Source organism: Macaca nemestrina, chromosome X (genome assembly GCF_043159975.1).
Source record: "Macaca nemestrina isolate mMacNem1 chromosome X, mMacNem.hap1, whole genome shotgun sequence".
Taxonomy (NCBI): Eukaryota; Metazoa; Chordata; class Mammalia; order Primates; family Cercopithecidae; genus Macaca; species Macaca nemestrina.
The window spans coordinates 107,393,153-107,408,301 of NC_092145.1; the positions used below are offsets into that span (position 1 = coordinate 107,393,153).

Sequence of the window (15,149 nt, forward strand, 5' to 3'; positions counted from 1 at the left end):
TCTTTTAATTTACTTATTCATGTATTTACTCTACTTTACCTTCATTCCTCACTCCCGTTTCCAACACCCTCCCCCTCATAGGCAGATATTCCAATGTGATTATTGTCATTCTCTTTGATTCTATGTGTTCTGATAAATGCAAATATTATCGGGTTTGAAATCTCTTTGTGTTGCTTTCAAACTTTTAAATGTATTCAACATAGAAAAAAGTTCTGAAAACTTCCATGTTCAGTTTAAAGACATATAAGAAAACACCCATCTACCCACCAGCTGGCTTAAGAACTAGAACATTATAGAGTGTGAGAAGCCAACTGTGGATCCCTCATCTCCTTCCCCTGCCCAGAAGAAACCACTACCTTGACCTTTATGTTCTCATTTCCTCAATTTTTGCAAAAAAAAAAAAAAAAAAAAAAAAAATTCTTTCTTTTTTTTTTTGAGACAGAGTTTCACTTTTGTTGCCCATGCTGGAGTGCAATGACACGGTCTCAGCTCACTGCAAAACCTACCTCCTGGGTTCAAGTGATTCTCCTGCCTCAGCCTCCTGAGCAGCTGACATTACAGGCACATGCCACCACGTCCGGCTAATTTTTGTATTTTTAGTAGATACGGGATTTCTCCATGTTGCCCAGGCTGGTCTCGAACTCCTGACCTCAGGTGATCCGCCCGCCTCGGCCTCCCAAAGTGCTGGGATTATAGGCATGAGTCACTGTGCCTGGCCTGCTTTTGAGAAAATTTTACCTCCCATGTATGTATCACTGAACAAGGTATTGTTTTGTTTTGAAAACCAAATGGCAAGCATGCATCTGGCTGGTGGGAAGGGGCAGTATTGGTATAATTAGGTGAAGAGTCCAGGAGAGGATAAGCTGAAGAGAATCTCTCAGTCATAGTGAGTCTGGCTTCAGTTTCCCTAAGAGTTTACAAGAGCTGCTTCTGGGGAAGTCAGAGGGTAAGGTTCTAAATGAGGCTAGGAAAATACACCCATGTCTCAGCATAGTCAGGGCACTAGCAGGACTGTTGTGCGGACCAGAAATTAGTTACCATATGGTCTGGTTACCATATGGTTTGATGGGGAGTGGGCCGCTCTAACTCTTTACTTCCAAACTCTGTGACCAGCCCCCACCCTTAATAGTAGATCACAGCAGGCAACTTCTGTGGGGTGAAATGCATGTCCACACCTGCTCCAGGCAGCTGCAGTGCTGGTGGGAGGGTGTGCAGGAGCCGCAGCAGCACGTACTCAAAACCAGCCGAGTACAGATCGTCTGAGCCAGGCTCACCTGGGCATTCTGACCTCAGGTTAACAGAGTGTAGGTGTGGCTGTTTCCTCCTCAGTGGAGTAGACTCTAAAGGATGAATGCCATGGGGAGTGGGTGACTAGGCCAAGGGAACAGACACTTTCTGCTTGTTTTTTTCTCCTCCCCTCTTTCTTTTTTCTTTTCTTTTTTATTTTTTTTTTGACAGGGTCTCACTCTGTCACCCAGGCTGGAGTGCAGTGATGCAATCTCGGCCCACTGCAGTCTCAGACTCCTGGGCTCAAGTGATCCTCCCACCTCAGCCCCTCTGGTAGCTGGGACCACAGGCATGCACCACCACATTTGGCTAATTTTGTATTTTTTGTAGAGATGAGAACTCACTATGTTGCTCAGGCTGGAATTGAACTCCTAGGCTCAAGCGATCTGCCCACCTCGGCCTCTCGAAGTGCTGGGATTACGGGTGTGAGCCACTGTGCCTGGCAATTCCACCGCTTTCTTGTTTTATTTATTCCCTGTCATCCACGCTCCCATTCCTCCCCTCTCCCTGACATAGGCATTTTTCAAAAGTGTTTAACTTACATCCATTTGTGTGCATTTCTGTAAGGTGTGTATTTGGTGTATATGTGCATATATTTGTAACTTTTGAGTAGTATTGTTATACGGTTCATTCTTTTTCACTCAGTGCTATGTGTTGAAGATCATCGTGTTGCCCTGTGTACATCTAACTCACTGGTGTAAAGGTTAAGAGGTCCTCTGTGGAGTGCACCCATCACTATTTCCCTGTGTATGCCCCTGGTGATGGACACCCAGCATGCCTTCGACTTCCCACTGTTGCAAACCACACCATAATGAACATTCTTCTACATGACCCTTTATGGACCTGTGTGAGAATTTATTTGGAGGGCCCATGGGGATAGTGTCACATTCATCTCTGGGATGGCTGCCAAAGTCCCCACTCCCAATGCAAGAGGGTCCCTATGCCCCCATATCCCCACTAAAGGACTTGGCATGATCCAGCTTTTTAAAATTTTGTCTGTTTGTGAAATCTAAAGTAAAATCTCACTGTAGTTTTATTTTAGACTTTTCTGTTAATACATTTGAACATCTTTTATTAGGCTTGTTAGCTTTTTGGGTTTTCCACTTCAGGAAATTGCTTGCTCATATCCTTTGTAGACCTGTTTGCAACTGGAGGCCCTGTCACTGTTTTTCCTCTCTATATGTGCTCCACTGATAATCCTAATTCTCTGGGAAAGCTGAACCCTACCCAGGGTTTCTACACACTGTACCAGGCACTGTAGTGTCTTTCCATAGGAATTTTAGGATCAGGTTGCCAATTTCTGCAAAAAGCCTGCTGAGATTTTTATAGGAATGACATTTAATCTATGGATCAATTTGGGGAGAATTGACATTATAACAATACTAAGTTTTCCAACCCACGAATGTTTTTCATTAATTTGGCTCCTCTTTCTCTCAGCAATACAAGTGTATAGGTCTCCCACATCTTTTGTGAGATTTATTCCTAAGTCACATTTTTAGATGTTATTGTAAATGGTATTTTAAAATTTTCTGTATCCAATTGTTCATTGCTAGTATATGGATATACAACTAATTTTTGTATATTGCTCTTATAACCTGCAACTTGTTGGATTCACTTATTAGTTCTAGTAGGGTTTTATTTTTGGTGGACTCAGTTGGATTTTCTACATAGATGATCACATTTTCTGTAAATACAGTTTTACTTCTTCCTTTCCAATTTGGATGCCTTTTGCTTCTTTTTCTTGCCTGACTGCACTGCCTAGAACCTTCAGTATAATGCTGAATAGAAGTGGTGAGAGTGGACATCTCTGTTTTGTTTCTGATCTTGGGGGGAAAGCACTCAGTTTTCACCAGTAAATATAATGTTAGCTGTGGGTTATTTTGCAGATGCCCACATCGGATTGAAGAAGTTCCCTTCTATTTCTCATTTGCCAAGAGTTTTTGTTTTTTAAACTCGGGAATGGATGTCAGATGTTGTCAAATGCTTTTTCTGCATTTATTGCAATAATCATATGGGTTTTCCTTTTTGGTTTGTTAATATGTTGAATTGCATGATTGATTTTCTAATGCCAAGCCAATCCTGCATTCCTGGGATAAAATCCATTTTGTTATGATTCATTATCCTTGTAATACATTATTGGATTTGATTTGATAAAGTTTTTTTAGAATTTTTGTATCTCTTGAACTTTCCATTTTAATACTAATGGCTCCTCAGATTGGCCTCCCCACGATGCACCTGTTTTCCAGATGCCCCACTCTGCCTGTTCATATCCTCTACACTGTGTCTGGGATGGTTACTGAGGTGGTTACTGAGGGTGGGACTTTCCCCAAACTTACGGAGGGTCGAAGAAAATTCAGAACAAAGACTTGAAAGCATTTTCTTTATGTGGTCAATCCTACCTCTGAGTATGTGAATCAACTCCAGGCAGCAGTCTTGCCCCTTAACAAAGGCGTGTCCCCAACCTGAAGAGCCATCTTCAAAGCCTCTCAGTACCTGACAGGTTAGTTCCTAAGAGAGAAAGCATTATTAACTGCTTAAGAAATCCCCTGAGCCTAGATTATCCCTCTGTCACTGTTCTCCCATATGGTACTGCTCTGCTCCAAAAAGGAAATAGCCAATACTTCTCACTGAAGAATTCTATCCCATTCTGACTGCCTACTTGATATCCCACACTCTAAGGTGCCCAAATAACCCCTTTGAATTCCTGACCTTGTTTTTTTGTGGATGGCTTTTATATCCAAGATATTAGGGCAGGATATACTCCTTTCCTCATTGCACCATAGAAGCTCTTCTTCCTTCAATCCCCTTGTCGCAAAAGTAATAATGGTAGTAATAGCAAACACATATACAGTGCTTACTACATGCCATGCATTATTCTAAATACTTTATGTAGATTAACCCATTTAATACCCTCAATAATCCTATGAAGTACATATTACTACTATCCCCATTTTTGTTTTATTTATTTTTTAAGGGGGCTTTCAGCAAAAACCAGAATGCCTGCTAGACAAATTCTGAAAGACCTGTAACACTACTATCCCCATTTTTACAGAAGAAACTACAGAAATTTGAGGTCAAGTGACTTGACCAGCTCTGGGATTTGAATCCAGGCAGTCTGGCTGAAGTCCACTGCACTAACATACTTGCAAGTGACAGAACTGTGGCACTGACCCATGTTTGCACACAGTAGAGCCCCCCCCGCCCATTATTCATACAGATTCTTTCTAAGGCTTCAGAATATGTCATGCTTGTGTTATCTGTGGTGCCTTTGGCCAAATCTGGTGTCAGTGAGTTTCTCACTGCTGCTGACAACGAAATATATATGTTTGGAAACAAAAATTATGTAGGGCTGGGCACGGTGGCTCACGCCTGTAATCCCAGCACCTTGGGAGGCCAAGGTGTGCGGATCACTTGAGGTCCGGAGTTTGAGACCAGCCTGGCCGACACGGTGAAACCCTGTCTCTACTAAAAATTAGCCGGGTGTGATGGCGGGCACCTGTAATCCCACTTACTTGGGAGGCTGAGGCAGAAAAATCACTTAAACCCAGGAGGCGAAGGTTGAAGTGAGATGAGATCGTGCCACTGCACTCCAGCCTGGGTCTGGAGCCTCTGTCTCAATAAATAAATAAATACATAAAATTGTAGGGAGAACACTTTTTAAAAAGACATTATTATTTAATATCATCAGAGCAACAAGAAAACACTGCATTCATAGGGCAAGATTAGGAAGCTATAAAAAGGAACATTTGCAAGACAACACCAACTAAAAAGATCTTATAGAGTCAACCAATAACCAAAGGACCTTCAAAGCAGCCAGAGAAAAAGAACACCTACAAAAAAAACTTAGAGTGACAGTAGACTTTGCAACGGTAATAATGGAAACCAGATGAGAGTGTCATAATGTCCTCTTCGTGTCAGTGTTTAATATCCTTCTAAAAAAGGTAATTTAGAAGTAGGTACCTAGCAAACCCATCTTTTAAGAAGAATAAAGGGGAAAAAAGGCATTTATAGATAAACACAGACTAAGAGTTTCCAATTAAGTGATCTACACTAAAGGATTTTCTAAAGTTCTGTATGTATTTCAAGAAGAAGAAAAATCAGGCTGGGCGCAGTGGCTCGTGCCTGTAATCCCAGCACTTTGGGAGGCCAAGGCAGGTGGATCACGAGGTCAGGAGACTGAGACCATCCTGGCTAACACTGTGAAACCCCATCTCTACTAAAAATACAAAAAAAAAAAAAAAAAAAAAAAATTAGCCAGGCATGGTGACGGGCACCTGTAGTCCCAGCTACTCGGGAGGCTGAGGCAGGAGAATGGTGTGAACCCGGGAGGCGGAGCTTGCAGTGAGCCCAGATCATGCCACTGCACTCCAGCCTAGGCGACAGAGTGAGACTCCATCTCAAAAAAAAAAAAAAAAAAAAAAAGAAGAAGAAAAAATATCGTCCCAAAAAATGACATCTGAGGTAAAAGAAGAAAGGTGGGCAAATAAAAGGTAAATGAGTATTTAAGCAAACAATGTTTGCATAAAATGATATTGTTAGTGTCATCCTTAATAAGGGAGGAACAAAAATAGTAGACATATAACATGTAAATTGGGAGACATTAAAGATTTATAAAGTCTGTGAATTGTTTGGGTGGGGAGTATGTTTAACTTTGGACTTTAGGTTAAATATGTATGGTAAGCTTTTCAAGGCCAATCGCTAAAAAAAAATCTTTGGAGAAACTTACAAGAAAAAATAGAAAAGGCACAAATAATATGAACGACATAAAAGATATAGTAAAAATTAAAAAATAAGAGAACATAATTAATTTGAAAACTTACATGAAGTGGACCAATTCCTAGAAAACTGATTTATTTATTGGATGAAATCACTATAACCTTAACCAGACAAATACAGATGGCTAAAGATGCAAAAATCCTAAATAGTTTATTAGCAAACCACATCCAGAATGAATAAGATTTAATACAACATAAAAATGTTGAGTTTAATCCCAGAAATGCAAGGGCAGTTTAACATTAGAAAGTTAAACTAAATCTTTTAATATTTAGTTCATATGCCATCTCTTCCAAGAAAGCTTCCTTGGTCCCCTGCGCTGGGTTGTGTATTCCTTAGGGGCTCTCACAGTCTATTCTTCCTACCAGTGTTACTGCACTGACCACACTGCCCTGAATTTACGGTTCTGTGTCTGGGAACACATCTCGTTCATCTCTGTGTCTTCAGTGTACAGGAGGAGGCCTGACACATACTACGTGGTCAAATTTTGCTCAGCTGAACTTACAGCTAGGTGGATGTTTAGTTAAACTCAGTGTGCTAATGATTAATAAATTGATGTTGGCCTGGATAGGGAGGTCTCTACTGGCATGCCACAGGGAGCTAATTATACATGGCATTCTGTATAATTCTGATGGCATGCTGATGAAATTAGTAGGTGACAGAAATAGGAGAGTAGGTCACACATTAGACAATAGAATTAGCATCCAGAGTCATGGGCAGGCAGAAACACTGGAGCCAGACTAGGCCCCAGTAGGGTTAGGGGCAAAGTCAGGACTAAAACCCCACATAGCCTGTTCTCACTTCGACAATGAAAAAAAAACTTTTTGAGCTGTAACTTACCCTCCTAAGGTATCTCCCATTATAACAACACTTACTATGAGCTCATCATCACACCAGCTTCCATGCTATCCCCTGCAGCCCCCCTACCGACCACCAAGTACCACAGGTGAAGTATAATGAGAGTGGTCTGCTTGGCCTGGGGACCAGGAAACAGTTCCTCGCAGCGCAAGAGAAAGGGGGATGACAGCTGGGATCAGAAAGCCTGATGAGAGTTGGGGTTTTACTTTTCACCAGGTAACAGGCAGCATGACAACACAGCAGTTTGAGGGCTATTTGGGTAAGAGGCAGGCCTGCCTTCAGGAGCCCTAGGGCGTACAGCCAGTCAGAAAATATGGGGCTTTGCCACAACCCTACCAACTGAGAACTTGCTTCCCTAAAGAACCCAGGAGCTATCCTCACTGCTTCTCCACAGCCTCCAACCTTATGAAAAATGATATCCAACTTCCTTAGCATGGCATTAAAGGCCTTTGTGCCTAGCCTACTCCTCAGGCGTTTATCTCTCTATCCTCCACATTAACAATTAAGTCATTCATCCATTCATTCAGTTTGTTCCATAAATATTTATTGAGTATCTACTATGCACTGTTGTTTTTGGCACTGGGGATACAGCAGTGAACAAAACAGAAGTCCCTGCTTTATGGAGCTTACAGTCTACTGAAGAGAGACAAACACTAACCACAATAGATAAATATAAAATATACCAGGTGGTGATCAGTGCTTTGTAGAAAAACATACGTAAAGTAGGATAAAGGGATAGAAAATGCATGTGATGGGGCGATTTTAGATATGTTGATCAGGAAACACTTCTCTAGGGAGGTGACATTTGAGCACACTGGAAGTACTAGGGCAACTCATCAGATTATTTGGGAGGAAGGGTGTTCCAGGCAGTGAGAAGAACAAGTACAAAGGCCCTGAAAAGGAACGGTATCTAGCACGCTTGGGGAATAGCAAGGAGGCCAGTGTAGCTGGAGAAGAGTGAGTGATACTGAGAGTGATAGGAGACAAGGTAAGAGAGGTAAAGGGAACCAGATTATACAGGGACTTTTGGGCCATGGTGAGGGCTTTGGCTTTTGTTGAGGGAGGTGGGAGCCATGGGAGAATTCTGAATAGTGGAAGGACATGATCTGATTTGGACTGTATAAAGAATTTCAGAGAAGAATAGTAATAGGTACTAGAACACTAAGCAAAAGAAAACAAAATACACAATTATTAGCTCCAAGGAAAACAAAAGGGTATACAACAAAGGATATATAATCAGAATATACTATGTAGTTTTGATGTGAACAATATTTACAATGTCATACTCATGCAAACAGTGACTACTGGTTGCACAAAAAGTATATAAAATGTTTTAAAGTAGTAGTAACAGATGTAATCACAAAGATGACCAAGCAATAAGAGACTATTAGGGATGACTAGGCAGATTAGCAAGTAAAATATATGAGCTTTGTACAAATGAAAAATATAACTTTTGAAATAAAAAACTCAATGGGCAGATTAAAGTTAATTGAAAAGAGAATCAGTAAGCTGAAAGATACACCTAAAGAAATTATCCAGAATGAAATGCAGGAAGACAAGGAGATAGAAAATCTCAGAGATGTTATGAGATACGGAAGACAGAATGAGGAGGTCCAAAATATGACTAACTGTATTCTGAGAAAGAAAAACTAGAAAAAACAAAAGGCAATATTTGAAGAGATAATGGCTGAGAATTTCCCAGAAATGATGAAAAGCATGAATCCACTGAGCCACGAAACATGACATTTCCAAAGTAGAATAAATAAAAAAAAATACGTATGTAAACATGTTAGAGTAAAACTGCAGGACCCTCTGCACATTCTACTACACACACAGGCAGACACACACAAAACCAGCAATTAGTCTGATAGTCGACTTCTTAATAGCAATAAAGACTTCTCAAAGCTAAAAGAGAATGGAACCATATATTCTAAGTGTTGAGTAAAAATACCTGTAACAAACTATCTTTTAAGAATGAGGATAAAATAAAGACATTTACATATAAGAAAGACTGGAAGAATTTAACATCAAGAGACCTGTACTTAAAAAAAAAAAAAACAACCCACTAAAACACTATATTCATAATGAAAGAAAATGATCCCAAAGGATGGTCTGCGATACAAGAATGTATACATGTAAGTCCAAACAAACACTGTCTATATAAAGTAATACTGATAAAGATGCATAATTGTGAGGTTTATAAAAAGGAACAAACTAACATATTTGAAAACAATAGTATGTAGTCAGGAGAGGAATGACTAGAGTTGAAGGTTTCTAAGCTTCCTGCATTCTTCAAGAAGGAGGCTAAAATATTGTTTAACTTTAGACTTTATAAGGGTAACCACAGAAAGAATAGAAAAAAAATTAAAATAGGGAGGAAGCAATTGAATAAGAAAACAAATCTCAAAACTAAAAAAGCAGGCAAGAAAAGAGAAAATGAAGCATAGAAAAAGGTAGTGGTGGTAAACAGAAATAAAAAAGTATGATGGTAGAAATAAGCCCAAATACATCACAGTAAATATAAACAGACTAAACTTGCCAACTAAAAGAGATCATCAGATTAGATTTTTTTAAAAGTCCAGTTATATGTTGTTTCCAAGAGATGTAATTAAAGCATGATGGCATGAAAATGCTCAAAAGTAAAAGGATGGAAAATTATATACCACACAAATCCCAACAAGAAAAATTTGTGTTACTACATTAATATAAGATAAAATAGGTTTCAAAGAAAAATGCATTATCAGGAATAGAGAGGGTCATTACATATTTATCAGGAATATATAACAATTCTTAATTTGAATATTCCTAATGAACACCCTCGAAATATATAAAGCAAGAAATGAGATAGAATTACAAGGAGAAATTGCCAAATCCACCATCACAGTTGAATATTAACACACCTCTTTCAATTATTGGTAGATCATGACCAAAAACTTAGTATAGATAAGTAAAAATTGAACAATAGTTGACAAACTTGATAATAGACATATGCAGATCTCTGTATTCAACAATTAGAGAACACACATTCTTATAAATTAGCACATAGGAAGCATTCAAAAATATTGGTCACATACTAAGCCATAAAACAAGTCTAAAAAATTTCAGAGTTGTTATCACACGAACCACATCCTCTGACCATAATGCAATTAAGACAGCTTTCAATAACAAAGAGGTAAAATTTTAAATCCCCAAACATTTGGAAATCTAAAAACACATTTCTATATAACTTACAGGTAAAAGAAGTAACCTTGATGGAAATGAAATACTTATAACTGAACAATAATGAAAATACTACATATCTACACTTATGGAGAAGCAGTAGTTAGAGGGAAATTATATCCTTAAATGCACAAATTAGAAAATGGGCAAGAATGAAAATTAATGAGCTCAATGTCCAGTTAAAGAAATTAGAAAAAGAACAACAGAATAAACCCAAAAAATGTGGAAGGAAGGAGATCAAAAAAGATAAGAGCGGAAATTAAAGAAATAGAAAACAAAGATACAATAGAGAGGAGCAACAAAGCCAAAAGTTGGTTCTTTGAAAAGACTAATAAAATAGATAAACCTCTGGTGAGATTGATCAAGAAAAAAAGTGAGAAGGCACAAATAACCAATATCAGTAATGAAAAAGGAGACATCGTTACAGTTTATACACAGCAGAGAATAAAAAGGAAACTTGATGCCAATGAATTTGAAAATGCAGGCAAAATGGACCAACTCCTAGAAAACTGTTATCTTACGAAAATTGACTCAAGAAGAAAAAGAAATCCTCAACAGTTCCATAGCTACTAAAGGAATTACAGCAGTAGTTAAAACTCTTCCCGCCAAAACAAACAAAAAATAGCAGGCAGATTCTTCCACTTGGTATGTGGATTACAGGTAGGTGAAGAGATACCGATCCCCTCAGCCCTAGAGGTGTCCGGGTAGGACCTGAGGCAGTGGAGACCCTAGGCAGGCCACTTCTCTCTATGGGCAGCCTCTTCTGGAGATCCTTAGAGGGTGGCCCTTAGTGAAGTAGGGTCTGACAAATCCCTCTGCAGTCCCTGAAGGTGGTGAGCACAAATAAGTAGCATCCAGCTCTGCAGTAAATGTGCTAAGCAGGGCCAAGAAGGTGCTCTATCACTTGGACAGCCTCTTCAGTAGCCAGCTCCTGTAGTCTTCTGCTCATTGAGGACAAGGGGCCTGTGGAGCTGCTGGAGGAGTCTGTGTTCCGGTTTCCAAGAAACACCACGTACAGCCCAAGATGTGACTGGCTGGGATGGGGCTGGGTGCAGGGAGGCCAAGGAGGGGCTTCTGGAGGGTGTAGCTCCAGGTAGAAACCCTGAAACTCTGTCTTCCCGAGTATCAGATACTTTTATCCGTTTGCAGCTGGTGAGCCCTTTTAATGGTATCCAAGCTAGCTGCAGGGTGATGGTTCTAATAATGATGCATGTTCTGCAAATAAGAGCTTCATCATTATTTTGAAATTGTTAATATGAAAGCGTTCAACTGGATTTGAAATCTACTCACATCGTCACGAGAAGTTTTAACAATATACTTGTCAGTGAAACAAAAAGAAAAGCTGTTAGATATAATTCCAATTGTTAAACATCTTTGAAACATTTAAAAATTGGCTTCAAATATTTTATCACCTACTTGTACAAAGAAAGACATTTATGGATGGCGACTGTTAAGAATTTGAAGAATGCATCATTAAAAAGTCTTGCTCAGGATTTGTGTGTAGCCATTTCAAGCATAAAGCTTATAAAATAAACATGGCAGCAAATTTCAACCTTCTTATTTACAATTTTGAAAAGATTTTAATTTAGAAGTTTAATAGTAACTCAGTATTAAAAAGGAGAACACTAGACCAAGATGGTTTTGCAGGAGTTCTACCAAACCAATCATTCCAAAGTTACAGAGCATCTTCCAGAATATTGTAAAAGAGGGAACACTCTGAATCATTCTATACCAGCAGAACCTTAATGCCAAAAGCCATTAAGAACAGCCTAAGAAAGGAAAAGTAAAGACCAATTTTATTCATGGACACAGTTGCAAAATTCTAAACTTTTGTTTACCAACCTGAGTCCAGCACTGTATAAAAAATGAAAGACTATGACCAAGCTGTGTTTATACAAGAAATGCAAAGATGGTCTAACATAAGGAAAATCTATAAATGTCATTTACCACATATCAGATTATTGGAGAAAAAAATATAATTATCATAAGAAACAGAAAAGGCATTTGGTAAAAATTCAACACCCTTTCATTATTAAAAAAATAAAAGCCTCTTAATATAGAGTAATAGGATGGAACTTGCTTAACCTGATAAAACCTGTAGGAAGTCTATAGCAAATACAGTATCATTCTTACTAGGGAAAAGTTAGTGGTGTTTCCTCTAAAATACACAACAGGACACGGATGCATGCTGTCATCATTGTACTAGATGTCCTGGTCATCTCAGTACGACAAGAAAAATAAAGCCATAAAGATTGGAAAGCAAAAGACAAAACTGTCATTATTTATAGCTGATATGGTTGTCACCATAGAAAACATAAAAGAATATACAGACACCTTAAAAGGAACCAGGGCTCCTTGGAGAAATGACTGATTCCAGGACTGAGAGAGGAAAATACAAGATGAGTATGGAGCATTTCCAAGTGCTGGCAAGTAAAGCAGTGCTCAAAACCAAAGGATGGGAGTATGTGAAAGGGACACAGGAGCCAACTGGCAAGAGTCCCCAGTGGCCACAACTGGACTGATTTGACCAACAAAACAAAGAACACAGTATTAGATTTATAACTCAAATTATTAAATAAAAATGCATGAGTTCATACTGATATAAGTGACAGAGTAAATAAATAAGGGATGAGAGACAAATGTTTACAGAAGAATTTCAAATGATATACACAGATACACCCCCTCCTTCCAGGACCTGTAGCTCAATTCTTCCCGCCTCCTTGCGGGTGGGCTAGATTCTTCCAAAGAACAGACTATGAAAAGGGAAAGGCAGCAACTTGCCAGGGGGAAAACCCGGCAAACACCACCTTAACCAAGGGATGAAGGTTCACAAAACCAGGGATGCCAATGGATACAGGTACCTCTGATACGATCTGATAAGAAAGGCATTTAAACTCTGGTGTTCTTTCCAAAAACAACTCCAGTCTAAATATAAGCAAAACTTCAGACAAATACAAACTGAGGAACATTCAACAGTATTCCTTAAAACTGTTAGGTCATGAAAACAAGGACATTCTCAGCTTAATGGACTTCTGGGGGAAAAAAACAAAACAAAACAAAAAAACCCAACAAGAACAGACTGAGAAACTGTCATAGACCAGAGGACACTATGGAGACATGACAACTAAATCCAATGTGATATTTTGAATTGGATCCCAGAACAAAAAAAGGACCCCAGTGAAAAAAACTGATAAAGCCATGTAAAGTCTGATGTTTAGGTAGTAGTAATATATCAATGTTGTTTTCTTATTTTTGATAAATGTACTACAGTGAGGAATATACAGAAACTCTCTGTACTATCTCTTAACTAACTTTTCTGTAAATCTAGAACTATTCCAGAATAAAAACCTACTTAAAAATAAGTTTAGGGCCAGGCGTGGTGGCTCACTCCTGTAATCCCAGCACTTTGGGAGGCCGAGGCGGGCAGATCACCTGAGGTCAGGAGTTTGAGACCAGCCTGGCCAACATGGTGAAACCCCGTCTTTACTAAAAATACAAAAACTACCCGGGCATGGTGGTGGGAGCCTGTAATCCCAACTACTCAGGAGGCTGAGGCAGGAGAATTGCTTGAACCTGGGAGGTGGGGGTGGCAGTGAGCCGAGATCACACCACTGCACTCCAGACTAGGAGACAGAGCGAGACTCTATCTCAAAAAACAAAAACAAACAAACAAAAAAAAAAACAACATTTTGGGAGGCCTAAGCGGGTGGATCATGTGAGGTCAGGAGTTCGAGATCAGCCTGGCCAACATGGTGAAACCCCGTCTCTACTAAATATACAAAAAATTAGCTGAGCGTGGTGGCCTGTGCTTGTAATCCCAGCTACTGGGGAGGCTGAGTAGGAGAATCGCTTGAACCCGGGAGGCGGAGGTTGCAGTGAGCTGAGATCGCGCCACTGCACTCCCGCCTGGATGACCGAGCAAGATGAGACCTCAAAAATAAATAAATAAATACATAAATAAATAAATAAAATAAATAATGAAAAGTGTAATAAGGCAAATGGTTATAGTACTAATATACAAAAGCTAACTTCATTTCTATGTACCTGCAAAAGAGATAAAAAATACAATAAAAGATCCCACTTATAATAGCAGCAAACCCATAAAGCACCAATAAATAAATCTAACACAAGATATGTAGACCTTATGCAGAAAAATATAAAGCTCTGCCAAAAGACGTTCAATAATTTATTTACAATAGAGAGCTATGTCATGCTCTTAGGGAGGAAGACTCAACACCATAAACATCAATTCTCTTCAACATGATCTACAGATTCATTGCAATTCCAACATTTTTATAGAACATGACAAGTTGATTCTGAAATGTGTTTAAAAAAAAAACAAAGGGGGGCCGGGCATGGTAACCCCCCCTGTAATCCCAGCACTTTGGGAGGCCAAGGCAGGAGGATCACTTGAGGCCAGGAGTTTGAGACCAGCCTGGGGAACATGGGGAAACCCTGTCTCTACAAAAAAATACCAGAATTAGCTGGGTGTGGTGGCATGCCCCTGTAGTCCCAGCTACTTGGGAGGCTGAGGTGGGAGGACTGCTTGAGCCCTGGAGGTTGAGGCTGCAGTGAGCTTACTGCACCACTGCACTCCAGCCTGCGTGACAGAGCAAGACTTTGTCTCAAATAACTAAATTAATAAAATAAAATAATAAAGGAGGGCCGGGCAAGGTGGCTCACGCCTGTCATCCCAGCACTTTGGGAGGCCAAGGTGGGTGGATTGCTTGAGTGCAGGAGTTCAAGACCAGCCTGGTTAACATGGGGTGACCCTGTCTCTACAAAAAATACAAAAATTAGCTGGGCATAATGGCATGTACCTGTAGTCTCAGCTACCCAGGAGGCTGAGGTGGGAGGACCGCTTGAGCCCAGAAGGTCGAGGCTGCTATGAGCCCAGATCACACCACTGCACTCCGGCTTGGGTGACAGAGCAAGAACCTATCTCAAAATAAATAAATTAATTAATTAAATAACAAAGGGCTAAGAATACACGATACTTCTGAAGAAAAATA

The 15,149-nt window shown here is 39.6% G+C and overlaps 1 protein-coding gene and 1 non-coding gene across 24 annotated transcripts in view; both read right to left on the reverse strand.

Moving 5' to 3' along the window:
- The window catches only part of LOC105493789 (KANTR integral membrane protein), a 118,665-nt gene that overhangs the window by 79,431 nt on the left and 24,085 nt on the right, over positions 1 to 15,149 (reverse strand). For 13 of the 23 annotated variants that reach the window (XR_011618152.1, XR_011618155.1, XR_011618151.1 and 10 more), the window contains 2 exons: positions 4,800 to 4,896; positions 3,687 to 3,795 (listed from right to left, as the gene is read on the reverse strand). The exons of 5 other annotated variants lie outside the window; for them this stretch is intronic. Coding sequence is in view for 1 of the 18 variants with exons in the window: in XM_071088474.1 (XP_070944575.1) it covers positions 10,326 to 10,556 (231 nt within the window). In the remaining 17 variants the exon portion in view is untranslated. Of the gene's footprint in view, positions 1 to 3,686; positions 3,796 to 4,799; positions 4,901 to 6,197; positions 11,353 to 15,149 lie in introns of those variants that run through there. 5 more of the 23 variants (XR_011618147.1, XR_011618149.1, XR_011618153.1 and 2 more) reach the window with 4 other exon arrangements.
- Positions 4,261 to 4,321, reverse strand: LOC112428888 (U7 small nuclear RNA). Its single transcript, XR_003020948.1, has one exon. It is a non-coding gene; the product is annotated as a U7 small nuclear RNA (small nuclear RNA).